The sequence below is a fragment of the Xenopus laevis genome, chromosome 9_10S, assembly GCF_017654675.1.
Source record: "Xenopus laevis strain J_2021 chromosome 9_10S, Xenopus_laevis_v10.1, whole genome shotgun sequence".
NCBI classification, from domain to species: domain Eukaryota; kingdom Metazoa; phylum Chordata; class Amphibia; order Anura; family Pipidae; genus Xenopus; species Xenopus laevis.
Genome location: NC_054388.1, coordinates 40,140,131 through 40,154,630, shown reverse-complemented (window position 1 = coordinate 40,154,630; position 14,500 = coordinate 40,140,131). Strand labels below are relative to the sequence as shown.

Genomic DNA, 14,500 nt, shown 5'->3' with positions numbered 1-14,500 from the left:
GCCTAATTGGGGGACACAGGCACCGTGGGGATGAAGATCCTGCAGCTGGAGATGGACACTATGTTGCAAAATAAGACTCCTCCTCCTGCTCTGGGCTTCATCCCCTGCCTCCTCCTACAATCCTCAGTTTCTTTTAGTGTCCTCAGAAGGAGACGACACGCTTTTTCAAGTCTTGTGGCTGGAGCACTGATCAGGGCCTCAGGTCTAAGATCACGCCACACCCAGGGGCCACTGAATTATTCAAGAGCCTCTCCAGCTGTCCTTCATTGCCCTTTAGCCTTCCCGCTCTCCGGAGGTCTGCAGGCTGGCTCCTCACCCCCTACGCTGCTTTCCCGCTCTACGGAGGTCTGCATCAGCGATATACATCCACCAGGGTGTATAACAGTATAATAGCTCACATATACATATATATTTCACACCTGTGCATATATATATTTATATGTGTGTCTCTTATTCACAGGGGGCGTCATTTACTGGGCACAACTCAGCTGGCTGACTTCTAGTAGGTGAGTACTTTGGTTTATTCTTTTCTACTCCCTTGTCACCCTCACTGTGGAAGTACCTAGACAAGGTCTGCGACTTCTTTACTTATGCGCCGTTCCTTTTTTCCTGGCCTTTTACCGCCATTCTCCTGGTGGAACGCATTGCGTTTCACCATCCTCCCTCCCTGCCCCGCCCTCCCAGCCTTCTCTCTCTTCTCAGGGACGCGCGCCTTTTTTCTCCGGTGGAACGCACTAGCGTTCCATCACCACTCCTCCCACACGCACTTCCTCTTCCGTCCACTCTCCCGCCAGACGCGCCCGGCTCTTCTCCCTGCACAGACGTCCACTCCGGATTCCCTCCGAACAGGTAGCAAACACCGGTTCTTATAGCTGCACGGAGGGCTGGTTCTAAACATACCTCCGCTCCTCCATGACGCCCTTCATTCTCACGCTGCCTCTCCATTACCGCTTAGCGCCCCTTCCAACAGCGCATTCGGCTACCCTTTTTTTGTGCTGGGATGCATTATATATTTATATATTTAGGTATTATATATATATATTTATGTATATATCTACCATATAATAGCCCTTGATGTATACATACCCTTCTCTCTCCTTACATGCGCTTCTGGCTTCCCCTTCTACTTTCCTGGATATTTATATGTATATATATATATACATGGTATAGACATATAGGGTATGCACATACTTTATACCCCTTCTATGCTTATGTGGATGACTATGCTTTCATATTATGGGCTGCTTACTCAGGGCTACTACATTACAGGGTAGATGGACCCCCTGGGCTACCATTCTTACTTCTGTTGTTTTCTCCACAGACCACACCTGCCTGGAGAATTGCCCACAGCCATACCTCTGCTTCGGCTAGGAGTCGATTCCCCTGCCTCTTATTAAAAAAAAAAAAAAAAAAATTTTTTACACTGTTTATCTGGTTTTTCCTATTACTCCTACAGTTTCCAAGGAGGAGCAATATGGCTAACAAGACAGATGAGCCCAGGACCTCCAAGTCCTCAGCTCTAACTCACCCGCAGGTCTCCTTTTTAGCCTGCTCAAATTGTAAAACAAAATTTTCTTCAGCCTCGCCTGAATCATTGTGTGGGGCCTGCAGAAACTCCGAATTACCTCCTCTACCTCAGGCTAGTACTTCGGACCCAGATCTCCTTAGGGCTATTTCCCTCTCACTTGCAGGCATCCAACATTTGGCCCGCATCCCCGAGACCCTAGACAAGGTACTGGAGCACTTATCCCAACCTTCTCATTCTCAACACCGCCCAGGGAAATCTAAACGCCCAGTCCTTTCACCTCCGGACTCCCCCGGAGAACTTCTTTCTCCATCTGAAGAGGAAGGTCAAGTCCCGTCAGACGAGGACTCCGATCAGGAATTCCCTGATCCTGACATAGACACTCCCAGAACTCAAGGGGAAGTGGAAGGCCTTATTCAAGCAGTACTCAACACGCTAAACATTGAGGAAGATTCTCCCTCCATCGAGCCAGCAAAGAACATCTTTAAGCGTCACAAGAAAAGCTCATGCCTTTTCCCTGCATACGAACAGCTCGACGAAATCATCAAGTCCCAATGGAAAAACCCTGATCACAGAGTGCAACTTTCCAAACGATTCACCCAGACATATCCTTTTCCTAAGGAATGCATTGATCTCTGGTCTTCACCTCCTGCGGTGGATCCTCCAGTTTCCAGATTATCCAGGAATACCACCATCCCTGTTGCCGACGCGGCCGCTTTCAAAGATCCCATCGACAAGCGCCTTGAGGGTTTCTGCAAGTCCTCCTTCACCGCCTCGGGCTCGGCCTTCTGGCCCATCTTTGCTATCGCCTGGGTGGCTAAGGCCATGGAGGTCTGGGTGGAACAGGCGGCACAGCTCATAGGATCAGAAGATCCAACTACCGACAACATCCTTTCCAAGATAGCAGACGCTACTACCTACATCGGGGATGCAGCACTCGACGCGGCAAGGATGGTGGCTCAAGCTTCAGCCCACTCCATAGCCGCTCGCAGATATTTGTGGCTAAAGTCATGGTCCGCTGACCTAACCTCCAAACGCTCTCTTGTCAGCATTCCCTTTCAAGGCAAACTCCTCTTCGGGGCCGAACTGGATAAAATCATTTCTCAAGCGACTGGGGGTAAGAGCACGCTACTTCCCCAAACCAGACCCAAGAGACCCCCCTTCAAAAGGAGACCCTTTTTTCGGCCCTTCAGACAAGGACAAAGGTCGAAGACGCAACCTGATAAGTCCACCTCCAACTTTCGCTCCCGATTTCAAGGCAAACAAAGACAACCCTGGTCTTCCTCCAAGCCCACCTCCAAGCCTTCACAAGATAAACCCCACACCGCATGAAGGTGTGCCCCCTCCCGAAGGGGTTCCCTTAGGAGGCCGACTCAAATCCTTTCGAGAGGTTTGGCACAACAAAATTCGGGACCAGTGGGTCCTTCGGGTGGTTTCCCAAGGACTTTTGATAGACTTTTTACACATGCCCCCTCACAGATTTTTCGTATCCAGACTGCCGGCCAAGGCTCCCGACAGAACCAAATTCCTTTCCGTCATCCAAGACCTGGCCATGGAGGGCACCATTCAACCTGTCCCATCACACTCCAGGGGAAGGGGCTACTATTCCAACCTCTTCATGGTCCCCAAAAAAGACGGCTCACTCAGACCTGTCCTAGACCTGAAGGATCTCAACCCGTTCGTCAAACGGTGCCATTTCAAAATGGAGTCAATACCGTCAGTCCTTGCCTCCATGGAAGAGAACGAGTTCATGACAGTCATAGACATCAAGGACGCATATCTCCATATACCCATTCATCCAGCTCATCACAGCTTCCTCAGATTTTTTGTGGACGGAAATCATTGGCAGTTCGTGGCGCTGCCATTCGGCCTTTCGTCAGCCCCACGCACTTTCACCAAGGTCATGGCGGCAGCATTAGAAGAACTCCGACTCAAGGGCATCACCGTTATTCCCTATTTAGACGATCTACTCGTCAAGGGTCAGTCCGCCTCTCTAGCTCATCTGCACACATCTCAGGTTCTCCAGACCCTGACATCTCTGGGCTGGACGATCAACTTCAACAAGTCGAACCTCCACCCGACTCAATCAATACAATACCTCGGCCTGATACTGGACTCCAGACAGGGGAGAGCATTTCTGCCGCAGGACAAGGTCCTGACCCTCCAGACTCGGATCAGATCTCTCATGGGATCCAACAAGGTTACCCTTCGATCAGCGATGCAGACTTTGGGCACGATGGTGGCCTCCTTCCCGGCCATCCCGTATGCTCAATCCCACACCAGACCACTTCAACGCACCATCCTGCTACACCAGCGCAGGGACCGAGTCAACCTCGATCGCAAGATCTCCATTCCACGCCGTGTGCTTCTCTCTCTCCATTGGTGGCTTCAACCAATTCGGACGACGGGGGGAAAACCCTTTCCCCCCCATCACTGGAAGATTCTCACCACAGATGCCAGTCTTCGCGGGTGGGGAGGTGTCATAGACCAAACCACAGTACAGGGTCTCTGGACTCCGGAGGAACAGAGGCTACCCATCAACCGTCTGGAGCTCAGAGCGATCCGCTACTCCCTGGAACACACCGCGACAGTACTCCAGGGTCACCCCGTGCGAATCCAGTCCGACAACGTGACGGCCGTGGCCTACATAAGCCATCAGGGCGGCACCAGAAGTCTTGCGGCCCTCAGGGAGGCTCAGGAGATTCTAAATTGGGCGGAGAACAACGTCCCCGCCATCTCGGCGGTCCACATACCCGGGGTGGACAATTGGTTGGCAGACTACCTGAGCAGAGAAACGATCGATCACGGGGAGTGGAGCCTCCACCACGAAGTGTTCCAACTCATTGTGGCACGGTGGGGCCTGCCAGACATCGACCTTATGGCGTCCAGGTCCAACCGGCAGGTTCCGTACTTCGTCTCCAGGAGCCTCGACCCCTTGGCCCACGCAGTAGACGCCCTAGTGATTCCGTGGAGCTTCTCCAGGGTTTACATCTTCCCCCCTCTGGCACTCCTACCAAAGGTGATAAAAAAGATAAAACGAGAGGGCACCCTGACCATCTTGGTGGCGCCCTTCTGGCCCCGCAGGGCCTGGTTCGCAGATCTCATCGCCATGGCCGCGGACAGACCCTTCCATCTCCCTCAACGGACAGACCTCCTCACTCAGGGTCCGGTTGTCCACCCGAATTCTCATCTCTGGGCTTTAACGGCGTGGCTCTTGAGGCCTTGATTCTACGGGATTCAGGAGCACCCCCTGATGCGATTCCCACCATGCTGCGAGCACGAAAGCCTGTCTCAGCAAGAATCTACCACCGTGTTTGGAGAGCCTTCATTTCATGGTGTGAGCACGGAGCCATTAATCCTCAAAAGGCGCGAGTCAAGGAGGTCCTCTCCTTCTTGCAGGAAGGTCTTTCGAAGGGCTTAGCCCTCAGTTCCCTCAAGGTGCAGGTTTCGGCCTTGTCTATTCTCCTGCAATGCAAGCTGGCCCTTAACCCAAAAATCCAAACTTTTCTACAAGGTGCGACTCATATCATCCCTCCGTATCGCTGCCCTGTGCCCCCGTGGGACCTCAATTTGGTGCTCTCAGCCTTGCAAGAGGACCCCTTCGAACCACTTGATCAGCTTCCTCTGTCTACACTCACCGAGAAGGTGTTGTTCCTGTTGGCGATCACGTCCGCTCGGCGAGTTTCGGAGCTTGCGGCTCTCTCCTGCAAATCACCTTTCACAGTCGTTCACATGGACAAAGTGGTGCTTCGACCTACTCCAGACTTTTTGCCTAAGGTGGTATCTGCATTCCACTTGAACCAGGACATTGTTGTCCCTTCACTGTGTCCAAATCCCAAAGGCCCGATTGAGCACAAGCTCCACACTCTGGATGTTGTTAGAGCTGTTTCATTCTATCTGAAAGCTACAGAGCATGTTCGTAGGACTGATGCGCTCTTCATTCTCCCTGATGGCCCCAAAAGGGGCACCAAGGCCGCCAAGACGACCTTAGCCAAGTGGATCCGGTCTGTCATATCCAGAGCATACGCTGTCAAGGGCAAGGATCCTCCGATCAAGGTTAGGGCTCACTCCACTCGCTCCCTCAGCACTTCCTGGGCTTTCCGTCACCAAGCTTCAGCGGATCAGATCTGTAAAGCGGCCACATGGGCATCCCTTCATACCTTCACTCGCTTCTACAGGCTCCACACGCATGCTTCAGCCGATGCTGCTTTTGGGAGGAAGGTGCTCAGTGCTGTGGTTAGCTAGACACCTACAATACAGTGTCCCACCCTTTTGGGAGCTTTGGGACGTCCCCACGGTGCCTGTGTCCCCCAATTAGGCAAGAGAAAGAGAGATTTTTGTACTTACCGTTAAATCTTTTTCTCTTGTCCTATATTGGGGGACACAGGCTTTCCCTCCCTATTCTGACACTGTTTTTTCACGGTTACCGTGACGTTTTTTCCATTACGTTGGTTATTCAATTTTTTCTAATGTTTAGTTCAGAGGGTGTTATTTTTGATTTCTCTTCTGTTTTGGGCTGCTTTGCTCCTTCTTCGGTTGAAACTGAGGATTGTAGGAGGAGGCAGGGGATGAAGCCCAGAGCAGGAGGAGGAGTCTTATTTTGCAACATAGTGTCCATCTCCAGCTGCAGGATCTTCATCCCCACGGTGCCTGTGTCCCCCAATATAGGACAAGAGAAAAAGATTTAACGGTAAGTACAAAAATCTCTCTTTCTGGATAACGGATCTTTCTGTAATTTGGATCTTCATGCCTTAAGTCTACTAGAAATTCATTTAAACATTAAATAAACCCAAAAGGCTGGTTTTGCTTCCAATAAGGATTAATCATATCTTAGTTGGGATCAAGTACAAGCTACTGTTTTATTATTACAGAGAAAAAGGAAATCATTCTTAAAAATTTGGATTATTTGGATAAAAAGGAGTCTATGGGAGACAGCCATTCCGTAATTCGGAGCTTTCTGGATATTGGGTTTTCCGGATAAGGGATCCTATACCTGTACTTAAAATTATAATTCATTAACAGCTGGCAGGCTACAGGTTTTCAAGTAGGGAACCCAAGCATGTTTGCATTGCTGTCATGTGTTTTAACCAGAATGACTCTGAAATTTAGTGCTCTTGTACTTCCACTCTTTATGCTGTACCCCTTCCCTGTTCTGATAGGGTTTAGGTTTAGTGATGGGCGAATTTATTCTCGCCGATCACTATTTAGGTTATTCATTAATCAGGTAGTTGTGGCCCATTAAATATTGCAGTTTAATTAGTAGGGATGCTCTGTCACTAAAAGTCAAGTTAAGAACGTTTATACCAATTGTTCCATCTTTCTGGACTGGGTTTTCTGATAAACTTTTCTTTCTACAGCAAAAAGATCTAGTGACGCGATACAGCCAGGCTGCTGTGGAGAGTAGGCAGCAGCTTACTCAGATGGAGTTTGCCAAGAAAGTTTTGGATAAGGTATGTGCCGCATTGCTCACTTTTTATGTGCTAGTTCTAACATCCAGATAATTATCATACTGGTCTTGGGACTGCAGGGATAGTAAATGAAACGCAACATAAGGGGCCTCGTTAACCCAAAATGGGCCAAGGTGCAAAAAAATGAGGGCAAAGCACCATATTTCTTTTCCACCTTGGCCCAGGGCCGGAACTAGGGGTAGGCAGAGTAGGCACGTGCCTAGGGCGCAAAGCTGAGGGGACGCCAGGCACGTACCTGCTCTGTCGCCTACCCTGTGTCCGGTCCCGTCTCTCCCCGACTCCCGCTGGTGTCTTGCGCATAAATGCTCTTCTGCGCATGCACGCACATATTTCGCGTATGCGCGCTGGAGCAACATTTCGCGCATGCGCAGTTGAGCGCGCACAGAGCCGGCACCGTGGCCCGCCAGGTTGTCTAGGGCGGCTGGCCGGGTTGGCCCGGCTCTGCCTTGGCCCATTGAAAATATATTGGTGCATCTTTCTTGGAGAGCTAGATAGATAAATAGATTGCTTTATTTGTCAAATACAAAGTTATACAAGTACAACCTGTAGTGAATTGTACCCTGATCATTCCAAAACTGTGTAATTTTTGAATACCAATGTAACTAGTGCATAAAAATGGTGCAATACTGCTTAAATATAAAACACAACAGTGCAATGCATTAAACAATGCATACTAAATTTCTTTCTGTGAAACACTAACAATATCCATAAATTTGAGTGCATTGTGCATATATTGTAAACAATACTTACTAAAGTGCAATATTGTTAACAAAACACAGCAACCAAAGGGTAACAACATCTAAAACTACCACAAAAATAAATATATATATGTTCATGGGTTCATCAAGATTAATTCATCAAGATTAATTCATCAAAATTAATTGTGAAGCCTAATAGCCTGATGATAAAAACTTTTCCTTTCACCTCTCTGTTTTAACCTTAAAGGGGTTGTTCACCTATGATATAACTTTTAGGATGATGTAGAGAGTGATATTCTGAGACCATTTGTAATTGGTTTAAATTTTTTATTGTTTGTGGTTTTTGAGTTATTTTGCTTTATTCAGCAGCTCTCAGGTTTGCAATTTCAGCAATCTGGTTACTAAGGTCCAAATTACCCTAGCAACCATGCACTTATTTGAATAGGAGACTGGAATATGAATAGGAGAGGGTGTAGAAAGATGAGTCGTAAAAAGTAGCAATAACAATCAATGTGTAGCCTTACAGAGCATTTGTTTTTAGAAGGGGTCAGTGACCCCCATTTGAAAGCTGGAGAGAATCAGAAGAAGAAGGCAAATAATTCAAAAACTATAAAAAATAAATAATGAAGACCAAGTGAAACTAATTTAGAATTGACCATTTTATAACATACTAAAAGTTAACCTAAGGTGAACCATCCCTTTAAGGGGTATATTTATCAAAGAGTGAAGTTAGAGATCGCCACAGTCCTCTAGAGTGAAATTCCGCCACTCTCCATTAATTTCTATGGGACTTTGAAAGATGTATTTATCAAAAGATGAACTTTCACTTTCACCCACTGATAAATACTCTTTTAAAAATTCAATAGAAATGAATGGAGAGTGGCACATCACAAGTGACCCTTTGGTTCCCAATTATGGCTTATTTAATTTGCTTTTATTTGACATAGGTCGGAAAATAAAAATACAATCTATTGTTGTCATATGCACAGTGTCAATGGCCCTGAAATAAACATTGGATATTACGAATTATTACTAGCTGCATTTATACTGAACCATCCCAATCTAATATATTATATTATTTCTATTTTTGCCAGTCTGATGGTACAGATGGAATACAGGCTATAACTCAGCAAAACCTTTATCGTAGAACCAGAAACTAAGAAGGAAATTGCAAGGCTGAAGTCTGTGCTGCAAGAACTCAGCTCTTGAAAATCCATGTCTGATAAGGAGTTTGATACAGTCCATTCTCAGGTGCTTACGCTGAAATCCCAGAAACCCACAGTGTCAACGAGGTGGTCAAACTAGAGAAAAGCCCAGAGTTGCTAAAGGAAATAGAAGAATTGAAGGTACAAATGAAGGATATGGAAGCAACTAACGTCAAGAACCCTGGAGCTGAAATCCAAACTCACTAAAGGGAGAGATGACTGGAAACTGTAGAGGTCAAAAGTGGAAACTAAAACAGTCAATAAAGAGGTAGTCAAGTATGAAAATGATCCAGTACTAATAAAGGAAGCAGAACGTCTTCGTCAAGAAGTACGAGATGAGGCTCAGAAAAGGAGGGAAGTGGAGAATATTGTGTATGACTTACAGAGCAAGTACATTCTGCTTGAAAGAAGAAAGCCAGAGGAGAGGGTTGTAGTGCAAGAGGTGGTCCTTGTTAAGCAAGACCCCAAAATAAAAGATTATCATTTTAGGCTAAGCAGGGCACTTGATGATGCAGTAAGCAACAGGCGTCGTCTGGAACGTGAGGTGCAGCAGTTACGTACCTTAGTGGAAGAGCAGCAGAAACTGCTTAACTTTCAAGAAGAAAGAGACAAGAAGTTGGCGGCAGAAAAAGAGCTGCGTCAGATTACACTGAGGATCAAGGAAATAAAGGAAAGCCCTGCTCCTGTGCAGGAGAAGATTGTTATGGAGGAAGTTGTTAAGGTAGAAAGGGACCCTGTTATGGAAAAAGCAGCTTATTCTCTTCGCAGTGAATTAGATAATGAAAGAAGCCAATATCTAAACATAGAAAGAGAATGTAAAAACCTGCAAATGAAGATAGATATTCTACAGAGTTATTCGAGTGGAAAAGGACAAGGTGCTTGAGAACGAGAGAGTCAGGCAAGACTTGGAAGATGAGAGCAAAAGACTCACAGAAAAGATAGAAAGGGTTGATGCAATGAAGAATACCTGGTCAAAGGAGGAAGCCGATCTTAAGAAAACAAAACTGCAGCTACAACAAGAAAAGTCAACCAAAGAAAATGAACTACTGGAGCTGAGGAGACAACAGCAGCAAAAAAAGTGTGTTCCTCAGCAAGGAGTCTCAATTGCTGTCACAGAAAGCAGAAATTGAACGTCAGAAAAAGATGCAATTGGGTCATGAGCTGTCCCTTTTTTAAACCAAAATTCTTTCGGAAAAAGATGCCATTTATGAGAAGGAAAGAAATATTAGGGAGCTGCAGTCTCGTGTCAATCGAGAAGAACGCAACCAAGAGACACAGATGAGGGAGACAAATGTTTCCACAAAAATTTCTATCCGGGACCCCGATACGGGTAAAGAAATGTCTCCCTATGAAGCTTATAAAAGGGGCATCATAGACAGGAGTCAATATATCCAACTGCAAGAATTAGAGTGTGACTGGGAAGAGATTTCCACCATGGGTTCCAGTGGTGAAATTTCTGTCCTTTTGGATAAGAAGAGTGGCAAACAATATTCCATTGAGGATGCCCTAAGGACCAAGAAAGTCACCAAAGAAGAATTACAGATGTACCGTGATGGCAAGCTCCCTATTTCTGAATTTGCCCTTCTGGTGGCTGGAGAAAAGCCCCCATCGCTCTCAATTGGTTCAATAATTGGACCCAAACCCCCAACGTCTACTCAGTCTCGCAGCTTATTCACACAGAGTGCTCCCAAAGTGTTTCACGATGACACCTTCCCAATTGCTGGCATATATGACAAAAGCACAGACAGCAAATGCACAATCAGAAGTGCGTTAACAAGGAAAATACTAGATGCTGAAACTGGTCAGAAGATGCTTGAAGCCCAGGCAGCCACTGGTGGTATCATTCACATTATGAGCAAAGAGAGATATTCAGTTCATAAAGCTATAGAGAGGGGCCTGATCGATAGCAGTAACACACAGAGTCTGCTCCATGCACAGAAAGCCTTCACAGGTGTAGAGGATCCGGTTAGCAAAAAGCGATTATCTCTTGGAGAAGCTGTTCAGAAGAACCTAATGCCTAAAGAGAAAGCTTTACCATACTTGATTGTCCAGCATCTCACAGGAGGTCTCATCGACACAAAACAAACAGGCCGAATCCCAGTTTTTGAGGCAGTAGAACAGGGTCTGGTGAGAAGGATCTTGTTGACCCTGTCACCAAGGAGAAAATAGATTATAAAGAAGCCATTTCTCGATGCCGGAAAGATCCTGGCAGTGGACTGCTACTTCTTGAACCATCCCCAGATGCTTACCAACCTCCTGTCTATCGCCCAGTAAACCCCATCCCTTCCCTGACAACCTATAATTACTAGGCATAAGGGTTTTCTATCTATTTTATCAGTTTACATGTATTCACATAAAAATATGTTCTTATAAATGTTCTTAACTTTCGCATTAATACTGTATGCATGTCTGTCTGTCTTCTACAACAATAAACGTGAAACAAGCCTTAAAGCCTTTTTCAATTTTTTTTCATATATTACTTCAGGTATGGGACCGGTAATCCAGAATGTTCTGGACCTGGGGTTTTCCGGATAATGAATCGTTCCATATTTTGAATCTTCGTACTTTAAGTCTACTAGAAAATCATGTAAATATTAAATAAACCCAATAGCCTGGCTTTAGCTCCAATTAGGATTAATTATATCTTAGTTGGGATCAAGTACAAGGTACTGTTTTATTATTACAAGGAAAAAGGAAATAAGTTTTTTAAAAAATTTGGATTATTTGGATACAATATATGTCTATGGGAGACAACCTTTCTCAAAGTGAACACAACTCTACAAAAAAACAGTTAATATACAGGAAGAGACAATGGGGCTCATTTATCTGCACTGGGCAAATTTGCCCATGGGCAGTTACCTATAGCAACCAATCAGTGATTAGCTTTTTAACGCCAGCTGCAAGTAGAACAATGAATGCAGCAATCTGATTGGTTGCCACAGATTACTGCCCGTGGGCAAATTTGCCCAGTGTTGATAAATGACCCCCAATTGGGGGGGTGTCCGGCAGGGGGTGTGTGTGACGTGTTGCCAAATCATTGGTTAATGAATATCTCAAGCATATTCAAATGAGCCAATCCTAAACCACAGTGTATGTGAACCACAAACAACACTTGTGTGCTTGGATACAATGATAAAAACTCAAGTGTGTGGATAAAAAGTAATCTATATATATAGTCCAGTGAAGTATAGCCCTCAACAGGTTGTGTGTAAACAAAAATAAGTTTTTTTTAAATTTCATTTACAATCTCAACATTTCGGTCACTGCCTGTGACCTTTCTCAAGGGAAGACCTGTTGAGAACTGTATTTCACTGGACTATTACACTATTTGTTACAAGCACTCCGAGGATATATTTTTGTGTGAGTGCATACAGTGTACATACTATTTCCTCTTGTTCTTCCAGTGACCAAAATATACCCATAGATTCAATCAATTTGTTTGTTAAAAAAAATCTCAGTGGTTAAATTAGAAATCGCTGTCTGTGGTAGTAACCTTAGTTCTATAATGATCTCTCTACCCTTTTACGTGTTGCTGCACTGAATTCTTCCCTTATGTACATAGACTTGCCACTTTTTCTGGAAAAATAAACTGCCAGCTTTCTTGCCATTTATGTTCTTCTTCCCTGTTAGTAAGTATAATTTTTAACAGGCCTTTGTCTTATACACTAAGGGGCAGATTTATCAAGGGTCGAAGTGAATTCGAGGAAATTTTCAAAGTAAAAAAATTCGAAATTCGAAGTAATTTTTTGGATACTTCAACCATCGAATAGGATACTACGACTTCGAATTTACTTCGATTTGAAGTAAAAATAAGTCTTTACACATCGAAGTAAAATCGTTCGATCGTACGCTAAAATCGTTCGAATCGTTCGATCGTATGCTAGAATCGTTCGATTCGAACGATTTAATCGTTCAATCGAACGATTTTACTTTGACCGTTCGATGGCCAAATTCTGTGAAAAATCCTTCAACTTCGATATTCGAACTCAAAGTATTTTAATTCGATAGTCGAATTTCAAAGTATTTTTTACTTCGAAATTCGACCCTTGATAAATCTGCCCCTAAGAGTTTTAAATTGTTTTAATTGAAAGACAGTGCATAATACATTTTCCTTAAAGCAAGGTAGTATGAACACAGCAACAGCCATTTTCATACATATATTGCTGGACCAAAAGCGCAAATAAGTCCTTTATGTCACTTTTGCTTAGTTCCAGCATGAGGTGTGAAAATCAACTGAACGCCATAGAGTGATGATAGAGTCTTTGGTGCTAGAGTGATGATAGAGTGATGATAGAGTGTTTGGTGCATGGTGTTTATGTCTCATGACCTCATAGATGAATAAATAGATTCAGAACTAATATTGTTAACTGGCAGACAAGTCCAAATCATTACTGGATTTTAAGGGCATTGCTCTCCCATTCGACAACCTCCTTATCCATTTCCAGACTAGACTTATAGACAAATACTATCAAGTTTCCCTTGGGGAATATATATGGCCACGTAAATAAATCGCCAGGGATACAGCAGCCAGTACCAAGGACATGCCATAAAACAATCCTATATAATAAAGTTCAAGTGTCTCTGCGTCCAGTCCCTGTGTCCGTGGAATTGCGCTACTGCGCATGTGTCCCATGGACCGTCTCTGGCGAATTTACGCTAGCGTCTCTGGCGAATTTACGCTAGCGTCTCTGGCGAATTTACGCTAGCGAAGTAGATAGACGCCGACCAGAGCGTAAATTCGCCTGGAGAAGTGCGGCGAACGCTCGCGAAGCCTGCGCTAACGTGGAATTGCGCTACTGCGCATGTGCCCCACGGACCGTTAGCTGCTGGAACTGCGCATGTGCCCCACGGACCGTTAGCTGCTGGAATTACCTGTCCGAAGAGAGGATCTGCCGCCTGCCACCTGAAGAGGATCCACCGCTGCCTGAAGAGAGGATCCACCGCCGACTTCTGAAGAGAGGATCCACCGCCGGCATCTGAAGAGAGTATCCACCGCCGGCGTCTGAAGAGAGGATCCACCGCCGGCGTCTGAAGAGAGGATCCACCGCCGGCGTCTGAAGAAAGGATCCACCGCCGGCGTCTGAAGAGAAGATCCAACGACGCCATCTAAAGAGTGGATCCACCGCCGTCTAAAGAGAGGATCCACCGCCGCCAAAGGAGAAGAAGAAGCCACCGCCAAGAAGGAGACGTCACTAAGAAGAAACTGCGTGAAAGGGCCCCGGCGAACTTGACAGGTAAGTCCCCCTGGCCACCAATGTTAACCCCCCTGGCCACCAATGTTAACCCCCCTGGCCACCAATGTTGACCCCCCCGGCCACCAATGTTAACACCCCCCTGGCCACCAATGTTAACCCCCAGCCACCAATGTTAACCCCCCTGGCCACCAATGTTAACCCCCCCTGGCCACCAATGTTAACCCCCCCTGGCCACCAATGTTAACAACCCCCTGGCCACCAATGTTAACAACCCCCTGGCCACCAATGTTAACCCCCCCTGGCCACCAATGTTAACCCCCCCTGGCCACCAATGTTAACCCCCCATGCCACCAATGTTAACCCCCCCTGGCCACCAATGTTAACACCCCCCCTCGCCACCAATGTTAAC

The 14,500-nt window shown here is 45.9% G+C and overlaps 1 protein-coding gene and 1 pseudogene across 1 annotated transcript; both read left to right on the top strand.

Annotated features, from left to right (window-relative positions):
• The window catches only part of LOC121398784, a 45,986-nt pseudogene extending 34,650 nt beyond the window's left edge, over positions 1 to 11,336 (top strand).
• On the top strand, positions 81 to 2,982 carry LOC121399056. Its single transcript, XM_041578866.1, has 2 exons — positions 81 to 506; positions 1,322 to 2,982. Exon 2 carries the CDS (start codon positions 1,475 to 1,477, stop codon positions 2,855 to 2,857), a length of 1,383 nt encoding a protein of 460 aa, XP_041434800.1. The 5' UTR covers positions 81 to 506; positions 1,322 to 1,474; the 3' UTR covers positions 2,858 to 2,982.
• Positions 11,337 to 14,500: the final 3,164 nt, after the last annotated feature.

Excerpts from the sequence above, each read along its gene's own strand:
- LOC121399056 (XM_041578866.1), top strand. The coding sequence starts at position 1,475 with ATGGCTAACAAGACAGATGAGCCCAGGACCTCCAAGTCCTCAGCTCTA.